Here is a 15,268-nt window from a genome sequence, read left to right as displayed (position 1 = left end):
AATTAATACATGTATATATATATTTCAAAAAAACCCAAGAACATATTATACAATGCAATTTGGACAGCCTAATCCCAAAATGTATAGCATATATATAAATAAATAACTATAAAAGTAAAATCATAAACATTAAAAATATGTTTTCACAGTATATATAATATATAATCATATAATTAAATCAAAAACTATTCAATATTGGACTCATTTCGAATGTATTAACGAGACGATTATACTAGTGTAACTTGTTAAAATAAAAATGTATTTTTTAAACATGTTTTATTTGATATACGATTATGTATGTTAATTTGATAAATGTTTAAAATAAAACATTTAAAAGTAAAGGACGTAAAGTAATTAATTAACTAATTATAGAGATATAAAATGTAAATTTAAAATTATAATTTTAAAAAAAAATCCTTTGAATGTGAGAGTTAAATGTATGTGAGGGGGTGAGTGTATGTGAGGAGAAGAATGGGTGAAAAAGTGAAAGAGTATCTTGGTCATTTAGAATTTTAAGACTTTAAAACTTTTGATGAATTTGCTTAATAAGATAGTATAAATATACACACACACATATCCAACAGATCATCTACATCCATCTCTGAATACATCTCTAAAACGACACTTGGTAAATCAAGATCCAACATTTACAACTAGATAAACGTTCTACAATCCTCAAAATTATATCTGTTATACTATATTTTTTTTTTTTTGAAGTATATAATATTTATCAGGAACGTTTCAATCTTTTTGGAGGTTCTTTTTGCATAAATGAGATAATAGAGAATATATATTAAGAACAAAAATGGGCAAACTTAAACGATTAACAATATGAAACTAAACATAAATCATTAATTTAAAACCAAACAATTAACAGTTTAAACCTAAATAATTTCGGCTATAGTTTTACACATGTCGATAAAAAAAAACCCTAAACACATGTAAATTTGGTCCCCAAATCTCGGGGCCTGTTCAAAATCTTGCATTTAACATGCTAAAGGACGACCCTGATATTTATATACGACAAATACAACAAATAAACTCACACACCCTCCTCACATATTGATGATGTTTGAACTCCTGACCTCTACTAAGATGTCAAAAGCTACGATCCCGCTAGACCAAAGACCATTTGGTTATCTGTCATGCTATTTTCGTTCATTTATCAGTATTTTAAGGAGAATAAGTAAATTATGCATAAAGTGTTTGTATTCTATGACTATATAATATTAAAAAACATAGGATCACATGGAGGTTGGTCAGATTTCAGATCTTGGGGGAGTTATTTAAAATGGTAAGGAAATGAATTATTCTTTCAATCTTTGATGGATGTCCATAGACAACCTCCACCTTCCATCCATTCATGACAACATGATCTCCATATTTATTTATTGATGTGAGATGGCTACCCCCACCAGATATACATCTTATGTGTGCTTCATCTACCCAACATTCATTTCAATGCCCATGTGCCTCCTCTTCTAAGGGTATTTTCGTCATTTGGACCCATATACGTAAAAACGTCTATACCCGAACGCGAACCCAGATGTCATTATTCCTTGCTTTGGCTATAACAGGGGTATGGGCGTTTTCGTCATTTCGACTCGTGTATGTAGAAATGTGTATGTGTCGTTATTCCTTGCTTTGGTCGTAATAAGGGAATGTGCATTTCCGTCATTTCAATTCAACTCGTGTAGACAGTGTGTCAGCGTCCCTAAGTAGTGGCAAAGGAATACGAACCCAAACCCAAACCCAAACCGAAACTGAAACCCAAATGCCCATTATTCCTTGCTTTGGCCTGAAAAACGGAATAGTAAAAAAGACAAAAATAGGGTTGGTTATTTGGGTCGACAAGTGCACGTATGAGCATGTTGCAAAGGGCTTTTTTAGTAATGAAAGATGGGTTTATTTTCCTAAAACAAGACAGGCCATCCGATGATCTATTATATATTTAAATTTCGATCATGTCACGATAACATTTGTATATGACGTCTTTTCATACAAATAAACAAATTGTAGGTTTTTCATCTGATAAACATGTCCTTAGATAAGTCAATAATTCCCTTGAGAAGATTGAAACAAGACATGCACCATATTAAACGTTAGGTACATACAAGGGTCCAACCGTCAAACCATCCCCTTAACAACACGCGTGTGTGTATGTGTGTGTGTATATATATATATAACAAATAAAGGGAGATTCAAACAAGAAATGCAACCAAATAAAAGAATACGAAAACGGTCAAATCATTTGCAAAATTTTATGTGATTTTACACTAACAATCAACGCAAAAGGTGTGTGGACAATGTGGTCTACGACCTAGTCGCGTGTATCACATGTGATTTAGGGGGTGTTTGGGATTGTTCATAAAAACAACTTATTGACTTATTTCGGTGTGACACCGGTAATAAGCACTTTTGAGTGTTTGGATAAATAACTTATACCGGTAATAAGAAGTTTTTGAAGAAGTTAAACCATTCTAACTTATAATAAGTTGATAAGCACTTTTATAGAAAAATATAAGTTGTTTCAAATAAGCAATCCCAAACACCCCCTTAATGTAAATTCACATGTGATTCGACTGTTTTCTTGTTCTATTATTTGGTTTGTTCTCATATGAACTTGACTCTCTCTCTATATATATATGTATATAAATATAGAAGCAGATTCAAATGAGAACTGTTATCTTGAAAACCATGGAACCAATATTTCATGTCTTATTTATAATGAACTAGAAAGATACTCGCATAATGCAGCGAGATACATCTCTATTTTAATATTTTGTTTTATTTCTTTTTTGTCTCAGTCGATGTTACAATACGATTTTATGTGGTTTTGAGAAAACGATAATGTTATTATTTTTGAATAAAATACAAATATAAATATATCATAAAAAATTGAAAAGAATATTGATATTAGTAGAAAACTAACTATTTAAAATTTCTCTTTTTTATGTATTTCTTTAATTTTTTTATTTTTGGTTTAATAATATAATTTTTAATAACGATAATAATTAAGTATTTTGTTAGAAGTCAGTAATTATCTTAATTATATTTTAGATTTTTTTATATTTAAAAATGAGATATTTATCCTCTATTTGATTATGTTTATCTGCATTTAGTTACACGAATTCAAACATAAAGCTTTAATAAGTTGCATTTACACATAATTTACTTGTAGTCTTGAATTTTAAATAATATACATCAATAAACAGTACTTCATACATAAAAAATGATTTTTTAAAAGTTTTTATCAAATACTTTATAACATAGTATACATAATTAATCCCAAACAATCATATATTTTTATTATAAATATCTGTTACGACATTTTACATTTATTATAAATTTTATTTAGGGTTTGTTATATTTAAACTAAAAATCCTTTTGAAATAGATATGGTTACAAATGAGATATGGGAAGAGGGCCCACCTCATGAAATATGACAAGTTTAGGTTTTGGAATTTCTCATCTGCACCTTGGTTTCCAAGGTTTGATGTTGGATCTGCAGGGATGGGGTTTGCTTTCCAAGAGCCTCTCCAGATACAAGAAAATGAAAAGTAATGTACTTTAATTTGATTTTTATTTTGGATAACGTATTTTTAAAACTTTTATTTTAGTATTTAAGATATAAAGTATGTTTAAGCATCCAGGTAACTGGTTATCATGTTGATGTGGCGAATGATGTGGTATCCAATTCAGTATCATTTGCTGACATGGATATCTTAATCTAAAATTAGTTTTTATGTACTGTGGTTTATTAGAAGAAAGAGTTAATCATTCACCCGGATACTTAAATGTTTAAAATTTTACATCTTAGGTACTAAAATGAAAGTTTTAAAAGTACGTTACCCAAAAATAAAAATTAAGTTGAAATACGTTACTTTTTTATATAATTTGTCCTTAAAATATACTAATATTTTACCTGGTTTATTAACATCTTATTATATATAACATAATAAAAATAACTTATACAAATTAAAGAGTGTATATGTTTCAAGATATCTTAAAATATACCATAAATTTTTGGTCCAAACAAATCATAGAAACAAAAATATATAAAATAATATATACAACGTTAAAGGTTATGTAGAATTACAGAACACATAATTATTGAGCAAAATACGTTTTGCCGACACAGAAGTGTGGGCAAAAGAGTTAGACTGCTTTTAAATTTACGAAAGAGCAGGTGCACATTTAAGGTGAATCAAAGATCTGTAGAATTGCAGTTTGATTTGGTGAGAACGTTAACAGGGTTTGACTTAGGGGAGTCTAAAATTAAAAGATGAGAAAATAAACTTTTACCTGAAAAATTCAAACCCGTTACCTTTTCTATATAAAGCGGTAATCCAACTATCTCGCTCATATTTTAAATTTTGTTATAGATTTGGTTTCAAAATATTTAAGAACACCTCTCAAAATCAAGCCGGCTCACCTTTCAGACAACTACTTTTTTCTCTTACAGTAATCGAGTGAACAGATACACGCTTATCTCCTAATAGTTTCGACCCTGCTTAAGGTCCCAACTTATGAGATTTTTTTTTTTACAATTCAATATAAATAAATAAAAAAATGAAATTTGTATTCACGTATTATTTTTGATATTTTTTTAACATATCTATACTATATTATAAAGTATTTGACAAAAACTCTTAGAAACTATTTTTTATGCATAAAATACTGTTTATTAATGCATCTTACTTAAAACTCAAGATTACAAGTAGATTGTGCGTAAGTACAACTTATTAAAGCTCTAAATCTTAATTCGTGTAACTAACTGTAGATAAACATAATCAAATACAAGATAAAAATCTCATTTTAAATATAAAAAATTTAAATATAATTAGGATAATCATTGGGTTATAACAGAATAATTAATTATTATATTTATAAAATGTTATATAATTAAACCAAAAAATAAACTATTTCGTTATTAAACTTAAATTAAATTATAATAAATAAAGAAATTACATAAAAATGAGAACTTTTAGATAGTTGATTTGATATTAACATTGATATAATTTTTTTCAAATTTTTATGATATCTTCAAAATTATATTTTATTCAAAAATAAAATCATTATTGTTTTCTTAAACACACATAAAATCGTATTATAAATCCGACAGAGAGAAATAATAAAATAAAATATTAAAATCGAGATATATCTCGCTGCATTGCACGAGTACCCTTCTAGTACAAATATAATGCTTTTGACTTATAACTCAGTTGACAAAGGGACGAGATGACTTGATCAAATACAACACAGGTCCCAACAAGAGAGAAGCTATTGCTCCTTTTTTATTTTTAGTTTGCATGGTCCAACCATTGATCCCGAACATTTCTACTACTGAAGTTGGGGTGCGAAAGCATGGGCTTTTGGTTTTCCTTGGTATATTTACGGATTTCGCCCCTACACACGAAATTCTACTCATTTCTTAGTCACCCGGCTGAGTGCAACTTTGGTACTTTGATTCCGAACCCTCCTGTTAGTCTCAACAGCTAAATAGTGAAAGTTGTCGATAATCAGCTTTTTTATTTAAATATATTAAATATAACATTAATTTAGAAAATGCCTTGGAATTTGGAAACAAAAAGGAATTTGAAGAAACTTAAAAGGCATCACATGGAGTCAAGCATCGTATTGAGCACCACGGGAGGTTTATCTGGGATCTAAAATCTAATAGCCCTACCTATGAGTTTCAATTAAATAATGTACACATACTTAAATAATATTGAGTTGAATATCACATTATTCGTTATATCAGTATGGTAACCGGTTAATGTTTCATCGATTACCCGAATACTTAGATATTTAAAACTTTTACAGTTTAAGTACCAAAATGAAGGTTTTAAAAATATGTTATCCAAAATAAGAATGAAGTTAAAGTATGTTATTTCGTATAATTTATTTATTTAATAACGACAAAGAATCAATAATTTTTGGTACTTTTGGAGGAAGGGAAAACAGTACATGAAATAAATACGAATAAAAATAGGATGAAAATTGGTGCAGCAGCGAGTAAAAGATAAGGGAGACGTGGGGTTTATTTGACGTCTTTACTCAGTCTAATTCAAGGAAGAAAGACAGAAAGATAAAGCTTCAATGGCGATTCATGTAATTAACCCCAAACTCAGAGGCTTTTTCCATCGACTGAACTACATATAAAGCACTGCACACTCCATCCATATTCACACTAAACTAGAAAACATTCATCCCCCCTCTCTCTCTCTCTCTCTCTATCAGAAAATGCAGAAGCTCTCTGCAATCTTACTGGTGGTGCTTCTTTGCGCAACCTCCAATGGAGTTCTGTCTTTCACTGACGGTGAGTTATTCGATTCCAGATCCAGAATTTATTCTGCATTCATTCGATAATTATAGTGTTAGTTTCTGGAAATTTGAATTACAAATTTTGTCGTTGATCATCATTCATGAACTGATCTTACTGTTTTGTGCGTTTTTGTTTGATAATCATTCCGTCTTAATTGGTTCGTTACATTACATATCGACTTTTTTTGGTTTCACGTCGTAACGAGGTTCGATTTTTGGAGCTCGTTTTCGTGATGCATAAATTTGGATCTGGAACGTTATATTCGTTCGTAAGTGTTAGATTTAAGGCTATGCGATCTTCACATACGTGATACTACTGTATGTATAATTCCGCGTCTGAATGATATATATATACACACACAAATGCGATTCAAAATGAGTCCCTTTGATGCTACTTGAATTCATTCGTATTAATAATTCTGATATGATCCAAAATGTTTCAAATAGTAGCATTTTAAAATTATAAGTTTTACGAACTATAATTCGATTCTTACATAAATGATTACATGTAAAATTAATGTTTCGTGCACACATGGTAAATATTTTAGAATTTGTTATTAATTTCATAATGATTATCATATTTAAGACATCTGATCTCCATTGTACCACGCTGTCCAAGTATGTCTGTTCGGGTCGTATTCTATGTTTACGATTATACCATATATGTCTTTTTCATTACAAGCGTTAGTGTTGAAAAAAAATAGACCATAATACCGTCATTGCTTCTTCTCCGGGTTCCTTCTCCGGGCTCCTTCTCCTTCCCCCTCTTCAAACTCTGATTTTATCATAAAACCATCTTAATTAGGTTGGAAGAAAATTGACCAAAATACCTTCTGAGCCACTTTTCCATTGAATTCTTATTTCGGTCAGAGTTTATATAAATGTCTTTATGCATTTGTGATTTTCAGGTTCAAAAAAAAAGAAAAAGAAATTGTGTAAATATTCAGATTTTTACGTAACTATTCAAAATTTCGCAAAGATAATTCTTACTCAAATACATGAAATATAACCATAAGGGTTGTGTTTGATTGGTTTGAGTTTGGGTTCCAAAAGTCAAAAATCGGCCTCTCAGGTTCAAATTCAAGGAGGAATAAAAACCCCCTTGTGGCCACATAGGTTCAAAAACGGCTAAAACCCACAAAACAAGTGATCGTCCTGAAATTAGTCGGATCTCGTGAGTTGAATATCAAAAGTTAATAAAAAAATATATATGATTATTTATATTTCGTTTACTACTACTAATGTATGATAAATACATAACAAAAGACAGCCAATTTCTGTAACTTTTGCATATTAAAAAGATTTATTTAGAAAGAAAATGTATAAAAGTTAATCATATCCGTCCTGCTGCAAGGTTGGTGTGGTCCAACATAACGCTATAAATGTGAAATAAATATGAAACAATGTTCAAATCTTCACAAATTTCTAGACAATCAGCCGTACATTAGATATTATCTGCTTTCAATATCATGCTTCTTCTCAAACGATAAATGTTGACACATCAATATTTGCCTTCAATATCATTTGATGTTCGTAAAACATGTTAAGTTTGATGTTAAGAGGTGTGTTTAATAAAAAAATATTTGAATTAATCTTCCGTGATTTTCCCTCTTTATTGTAAAAGAAACTAATTGATCGTTTATCAAACGTTTATTGGATCATTTACCTTACTGGGTGGACATTACATGGATTGAGAATCTTACTCGGTTAGGGACATGGTAACAACCGTGGTTCTTACTCAGTAAGCAAATGAGTATACTCTTACTCAGTAAGCGAGAGAGACGTTACTTGCCTGGTAAGAAGCGCTTGCACACAATTTTACTTTTTTCAAATCACATTTTTATTTAACAAAAAAACTTATTATTAGGAATCTTCTCCAATACAATCGATCTTTTTAAAAGTTTTTTTGTATTTAACAATCGATAAAATTGGAGCTAGGATTAAGGGAAACCAGCCTGTTTTTATAAGATTCGTGAGATTATTTTTTTACACTTGCAACTTCAAAGTAAAACGTAACTTTCACAGTGTTTTTGCTGTAAAAGGTTCGGTTTTTTTTTTACTTTCACAACGTTTTGTTGTATAATTTCAAATGTAAAAAAATGGTAAAAAACAGACTGATTTTATGTGGACTCATTCCATGAAGATATGATCGAGAGAGGAGTAAAATTAAAATATATTTGTAAAAACTAAAACTTTAATAGATTATTGCAGACCATTTAATTAATCATATCCTTGGATGCAATAAACCCACCCATTTAAGGTTTTTCAAATTGGAGATATTATAATAAGACAAAAACCCATGTAGTGTTGATAAATTATGAAGCAAGTTATACTGGAAGTCTAATTTTTGAAAGAAAGGAGTAGATTTGTTTTAAATAATGAATAAAAATATTGGTAGAATCAGGACCTCACATTCTTAAGGTTGTGTATTATTACCGCCACCTTGTCAGAGATCTACCCTCATCCAAATTTTGCCAAAACCTGTCCCTCTTGTATAAGTGGGACGCCTAGCCCATGGCCTCGTGATGGTGCGCAGTTGGATAAGATCAAGATTCCTTTCTTCCCATAAAATTTTATAGTAACTATTTCATGTCAAGAAAACTCGTTTTATATTATAAAACTAGATTGAATTTAAAAGCAAAACTTTTGAATATTTTTTCCAAATATTTCCCATATGGATATAGAATTTTTCATGCATTTTTAAGGTAGATCTAAGTCCATAAAGTTATATTATGTGTTTTTAGTCTAATTTTACTGTTTTAGGGGAATTTTTTTAAGTTTTTGGTTTATTTCAAAAAACTTTTTTGATTTTTTGATTGATGTTTCTTGTATTTTTTTAATGTAGAGTACCCCTTAAAAGTTTATGGATATACCATTTATACCCAAAAGAATTCATTAATAGGAGTACGAATGCACGGGACCTTATTCGGACCCTCACAGACCATCCCTGCATTAAGTAAAATCACAAAATGATTCGAGTTCTAGAGAAGACGACTATGATTCTCTTAAACGAGGTTCTATTGATTGGTTTGGCATATGAGGTTTATTTAATGTAAAAATGGTATTATTATTTGAATTTAGCATTTGTGCGATGTAGTACTAGTCATATTTATCACTCTTGTATTCGGTTAGGTGCCGTTTACAAACGCTTACTCAGGTAAGTGAATACCAAGTTATGTTATCTTATTGGATAAATATGGTAAGAATCAAGAATTTTACCTCGTAAGTGAGGGAGACGACTCTTACCACAGTAAGAGCTTACCGGGTAAATTGTTGCATACAATACAATTTTGGTGGACAAAAATCTTATCCGGTAAGTAAATGAAAATGTTAAATTTTACCGGTAAGCGTTTACTGGGTAAGTGTTTGGTAAACGACCCCTTAGTCTCCTAGCCTCATCTATTGATTCTAGTCTTTGTTGAAGAGGACGTGTTAAAGTCTCATATCGACTACATTTCAACCGGTTCTTCTTTATATATGTTGAAACCTCTCTTTTAAATAATAATATAATAAATTGTATATATTCTTAAAAATTAAAAGCATCAATAAAATCACACTATAAAACACATCTATTTACTTTATGGCATGAAAAAACTTGTTATTTTTTTGCATACGAAAAACTAATACCTTGAAAAGATCTTGGTATCTTTTCTTTTTCTTCTCCCTTGTAAATTGTGTTATGTTTCTCTTTCACCCCAAGGGTGCTTTGTATTGGTGAACATGTTCTCTGATATGCCCATGTTTTCATCTCTACAAAATTCCAGAAAAATGACAAAAAACATTCAGTACTTTCATCACGTGATCTTGAGACAATCCACGTGATGACATGCTGGAAACTGCTTTACTTCTTCTCATGTAATCTTATTGCAGAAAATTTAGTGCCAAAAAGCAATTGGTCCCCTTAAGTACCATTGCTAACTATAGACCATGGCCAAGATCTTAAAAGTATAGCAATTGTGTGTACCAACACCCAACAGCTTGATTGATACCTATTTGACATGATAAGTTAATTGACTTGTGATCATGTGTTATTTGATCAATTATTAAGGCCACGTCACCAGCTTAATAAAGACTTAATATTATTCGGTGAGTTATATATGATTATTATAGTAATAGTTTAAAAAGTACATGCTTATTTCATCATGGAAAAAACCCTCTTAAACCAAAAGCTTTTTAATATATAGATATTAATCTACACATACAAGACTTAATAGAAAATCAACCAAACAGTTGTAAGTGTATGATAATATATTATTAATAAATGATTTATTTTAATTATGAGTTGCAACCTTTTAGAAAAAAGGTATAATAATTCACAAGTATGATAATATACATCAGTTGTGGTCTATTAAAATCTTATGGATTGTTTGTTTAACTCTTAATAGTTCTATTAAGAGGTAATCTTTGAATTGTCAAGAGATAAATCTTGTTTGGCAAAAAAAAGTTTGTCTCTTAATTATTCTAAAACACTCCATATGATTTTGTATTATGGATCTCCCTAAATCATTAAGCACCTTAATTTCATTATAAACAATTACCAGACAACCATATTTTATTTTGCATTATCTTAATCATCCTACACCAAACATTTAGTAACTGCAAGACAACCGCTTAGTTTTTACGCTATTTACTGTGTAGATTTGAGGTAGAATTCTACAAATTATGTGTAAGTGAGCTAACATGTATGTTTTTCTTAAATATCAGGAATATTACCAAATGGTCAATTCGAATACGGTCCAAAACCGTCCCAGATGAAGGGCACGAGAGTAATCGATCCAAAGGCAATACCGAACTGGGAGCTCACGGGGTTCATTGAGTACATAAAATCCGGCCAAAAACAAGGAGATATGTTGCTAGTAGTACCCGAGGGAGCTTATGCCGTGAGGCTAGGAGAGGATGCTTCGATAAAGACCAAAGTGAAGGTGACAAAAGGGTTGTTTTATTCGATCACATTTAATGTGGCTAGAACTTGCGCCCAAGAAGAGAAATTGAACGTTTCGGTGTCCCCCAATTCCGAGCCCAATGATTGGGGAATCTTGCCAATGCAGACGATGTATAGTAGCAACGGTTGGGACACATACTCGTGGGGGTTCTTGGCCGAGTCCAACAACATCGAGATCGTGATCCATAACCCATCTGTCGAGAAAGACCCTGCTTGCGGTCCTCTTGTTGATTCTGTTGCACTAAAGGCCTTATTTCCTCCTAGAAGAACCAACGGTAAGAAAATGGTAATTTTAGTCATTCGGTTAAACACACATAATTAGGTCCTAAATACCAAAATGGTTGAGTTTCAGTGAGAATAATTTGAATATCATCGGTTGAAATCCAGTGGATTTGATCCGATCCAATCATTTATTGGATGTTGGATTTTGTAATCCGACCCAATCCAACTAACATTGAACATTAGATCCGGTTCAATCCCATGGATGATTGGGCCGGATCAGTTTCATCGATTGAATATTACTATTGGTTATCCATTAGATTAGATTGGATTCATCCAATTCTCAATCGATTATTCATTTATTTTCTTTAAGTTATTTAAATACAATGCACGTAAATATCAACTAAAAAAATATATCGTAAAATGTTAATAATTATATATAGTTATTAATTGAATGATAATTGGATAGTTATTGAACGGGGAACTAGATGGTCATCAGATTGGATAAGGTTGGTCATCTAAGAACCGACCAATCCAATTTTGATATTGAAATTTTGGATTCGATCCGATCTGATTAATTTGGACATTTATAGTCGGTCGGTTCTAATTAGATCGATCGGTTTAAATTGGACAAGATTAAGCTCTACATGCCCATAAATTTGAAGATAACTTTATTTCTCACATCCTCATGACATGCAAAAAAAGGGTTGCAATCTAATTGTGATTGCACTTTTTACTGCAGCTAATATGTTGAAAAATGGAGATTTCGAAGAAGGTCCGTTCGTGTTACCGAAAACTGATGTCGGTGGAGTTTTGATCCCTCCCAACATCGAGGACGACCATTCACCGCTCCCTGGTTGGATGATCGAATCGCTAAAAGCCGTCAAGTACTTAGACGCGGAACACTTTGCCGTGCCCAAGGGTAAAAGAGCAGTAGAATTAATTGCCGGAAAAGAGAGCGCTATTGCCCAAGTCGTCAAGACGACACCAGGCAAGGTATACGCTCTCTCTTTTGTTGTCGGGGATGCCAACAACGCGTGTGAAGGGTCGATGATTGTCGAGGCATTTGCGAGTAAAAACACTCTTAGGGTACCCTACGAGTCCAAAGGCAAGGGTGGGTTCAAACAAGCCGTTCTGAAGTTTAGAGCTGTAACGACACGCACACGAATCAGGTTTTTGAGTACATTTTATCAGATGAAGACCGATGGTTCCCTATGTGGTCCGATCATTGATGATGTTAGAATGATTGGCGTTCGATACGCTAAACACGCTTGATTTGCTTAGTTGTTTACGGAAATCCTTGAAAACGTAAATCGTTTTCGGAAATCTTCGAAACCGTGGGATAGGGATGGCTGGATCATCGTCTATGGTGTTTGTTTAGCATGTTATGTTATTATAGTAATGTGATGTTATTTCTGTTGTGTACTAGAAAGGGAAGAAAACATGTTTAAAGTATAAGCACTTATTACAAAGTTCATGGTATAATCAGCGTTTATTTTCTCAATTATACAAAGAGTAAATTACGGGTTTCGTCCTTGTGGTTTGATAATAATTTATGTCGTTTAGAAATCGTGACTTTTTATGTATACAATTTACAATTTACTGTTATTTTCGTTAAGTATAAGGACCAAAAGAGTAAAAATTTGTAAGCCATAGGAACCGGAAAAAAGAACAAATTGCATGGAAAAACAACATATTTTAACTTGATTCCTATTTTGGGTAACGTACTTTCAAAATTTTCATTTTGGTATCTATGATGTAAAGTGTTAAACATGTAAGTACCCGGGTAATCGGTTACCATGCAGATGCGGTGAGTGGTGGAATGAAATTGGGTTGAATAGTAAATAATATTGAGTTGGATAACACATCAGCATGGTAACTGGTTAATGCTTCAACTGATTATCCGGGTACTTAAATGTTTAAAATTTTACATTTTAGGTACCAAAATAAAAGTTTTGTAAGTATCTTACTCAAAATAGGAATCAAACTAAAATACGTTACTATTTCATGTAATTTGCCCCTGAAAAAATTATAAATTATAAAGATGAAAAATAGTAATGAATTGCGAATCATAGGAAGAAAAATCGTAATTTCTTAACCATAAGGATGAAAATCACATTTTTTAAATAAAACACAGGGACCAAAAATGTAACTTAGGGCCCGTTTACCTAAATGCTTACCCAGTAATTGCTTACCTAGTAAGACTCACTTATCGGGTAAGACTCTCCATTTTTATCATCGTTCTTACCGGATAAGATTCTTGCCTTTGCCATGTTCATCCGTTAAGGAAAATTGCCCAGTAAGTACTTACCGGGTAAGCGTTTAGTAAACGACCCATTACTCTTATCTTTAAAAGACACTCATAACCAAAACTTATTTTCACTAAAACTTATTTTTGTTTTAATATAAACAATATTTATGGTATCTAGTAATATAAATTAAAATTTATTTACGTTAAAATATATTTAGTTCTAATTTATGTAATAATTTTTATACATTGTATAATTTGTTTGAGGCCATTTACTAAACACTTACTGAAATAAACGTTTACTCGGAATCACTTACCTTACCAATTAAACATAGGAATGAGTATGACTGAGGATCTTACCTGGTAAGAGATATAACAAGGACCGAGACTTTTATCCAGTAAGTGAGGAAAAAGACTCTTACACGATAGACGTTTATCGGGTTTAAAACAATCCATTTTGATGACCGAAAATATTATACAATAAGATGTACAAGAGTGACACTCCATAAATGTTTAGCAAACTAGCCCTTAAATGATAATGGTTTTTATTTATGGTTTACTCAAAATGAATAGATCCTTTTCAAGTTGTATGGGGTATATCATGGGCTTAAAAATGTATATGGATCCAATGGGCCGAAAAATGAGAAATGACCAACGATTGATGAGTCCAAATTGATGGTTTCGACGATTAAAGTTGTTCATGGACGGGATGACTCGTTAGACCTGGTTCATCTGGCTTGTTAGAAATACATGGCTTGAACAACCATTATCGAGAAAATGGACGAGCTTGGGTTTGTTTGTTTAAAATAACAGACGAACATGAACAATGTAAAAATATATATGGACAGGCCTGTCCAGCCCGTTTATATTTTATAATTCATATTTTTTACCATTAATTAAAATTATACCCGTATATTATAAGATTAAATTGTTAAAGTTATAAGATGAGACTCTTTGGTTATTCTCGATAACCCATAAGGCTAAGGGGTTGTTTGTTTACTTCTTAATGTGAATATTAATGTTATACATAAAAAATAGGAATGCATTATTGATCTTATGAAGTCTGATTTTTTTTTCATTTATTTCTCCACTTGTTGAGATCCATATGTCACTTTAGTTGCTTAAAATTATAATTGCAACGGTGTTTTTTTCTTTACTTTTTGGTTTCACATTTGTTAGCTATCAAGTTATAGATTTATAAGAGTTACACTTTTTAGACCTCATAGCCCATGGGCAAGCCCAACCCTTTTATAGGGCGGGCAACGACAAGTTATCAAGCCAAAAAAAAATGGCTTGAATTTACAATATTAGACCTGTTGAAAAAAAAAGTTGAACAATATTTGTCCTTTTCAAAATAGCAAAACCGTTGAAGATAAAATTTTAACTTCTAAATTTTTTTTTGATTAACCATTTTAACTTCTAATTTTTTTTTGATTAACTTGGATATCCAACCGGCTATGCGAGCCGACTAATTCCATGACGACCACCTATTTTGCATATAGTTCGGAGGTCATCGCATTTGAACCTCCGTG

At 31.4% G+C, this 15,268-nt stretch overlaps 1 protein-coding gene across 1 annotated transcript; it reads left to right on the top strand.

Annotated features, from left to right (window-relative positions):
• The first annotated feature begins 6,195 nt into the window (after nt 1-6,195).
• LOC112516488 lies at nt 6,196-13,016 on the top strand. The gene is made up of 3 exons (XM_025123552.1): nt 6,196-6,322; nt 11,032-11,544; nt 12,231-13,016. The coding sequence occupies exons 1-3, from the start codon at nt 6,247-6,249 to the stop codon at nt 12,761-12,763; spliced, it is 1,122 nt and encodes a 373-aa protein (XP_024979320.1). The 5' UTR covers nt 6,196-6,246; the 3' UTR covers nt 12,764-13,016.
• The last annotated feature ends 2,252 nt before the right edge of the window (nt 13,017-15,268 follow it).

Source organism: Cynara cardunculus, assembly GCF_001531365.2.
Source record: "Cynara cardunculus var. scolymus isolate 2C chromosome LG 8, CcrdV1, whole genome shotgun sequence".
Lineage (NCBI taxonomy): Eukaryota > Viridiplantae > Streptophyta > Magnoliopsida > Asterales > Asteraceae > Cynara > Cynara cardunculus.
The sequence above is the reverse complement of the archived record's forward strand: the minus strand, read 5'-3'. Positions and strand labels throughout refer to the sequence as shown.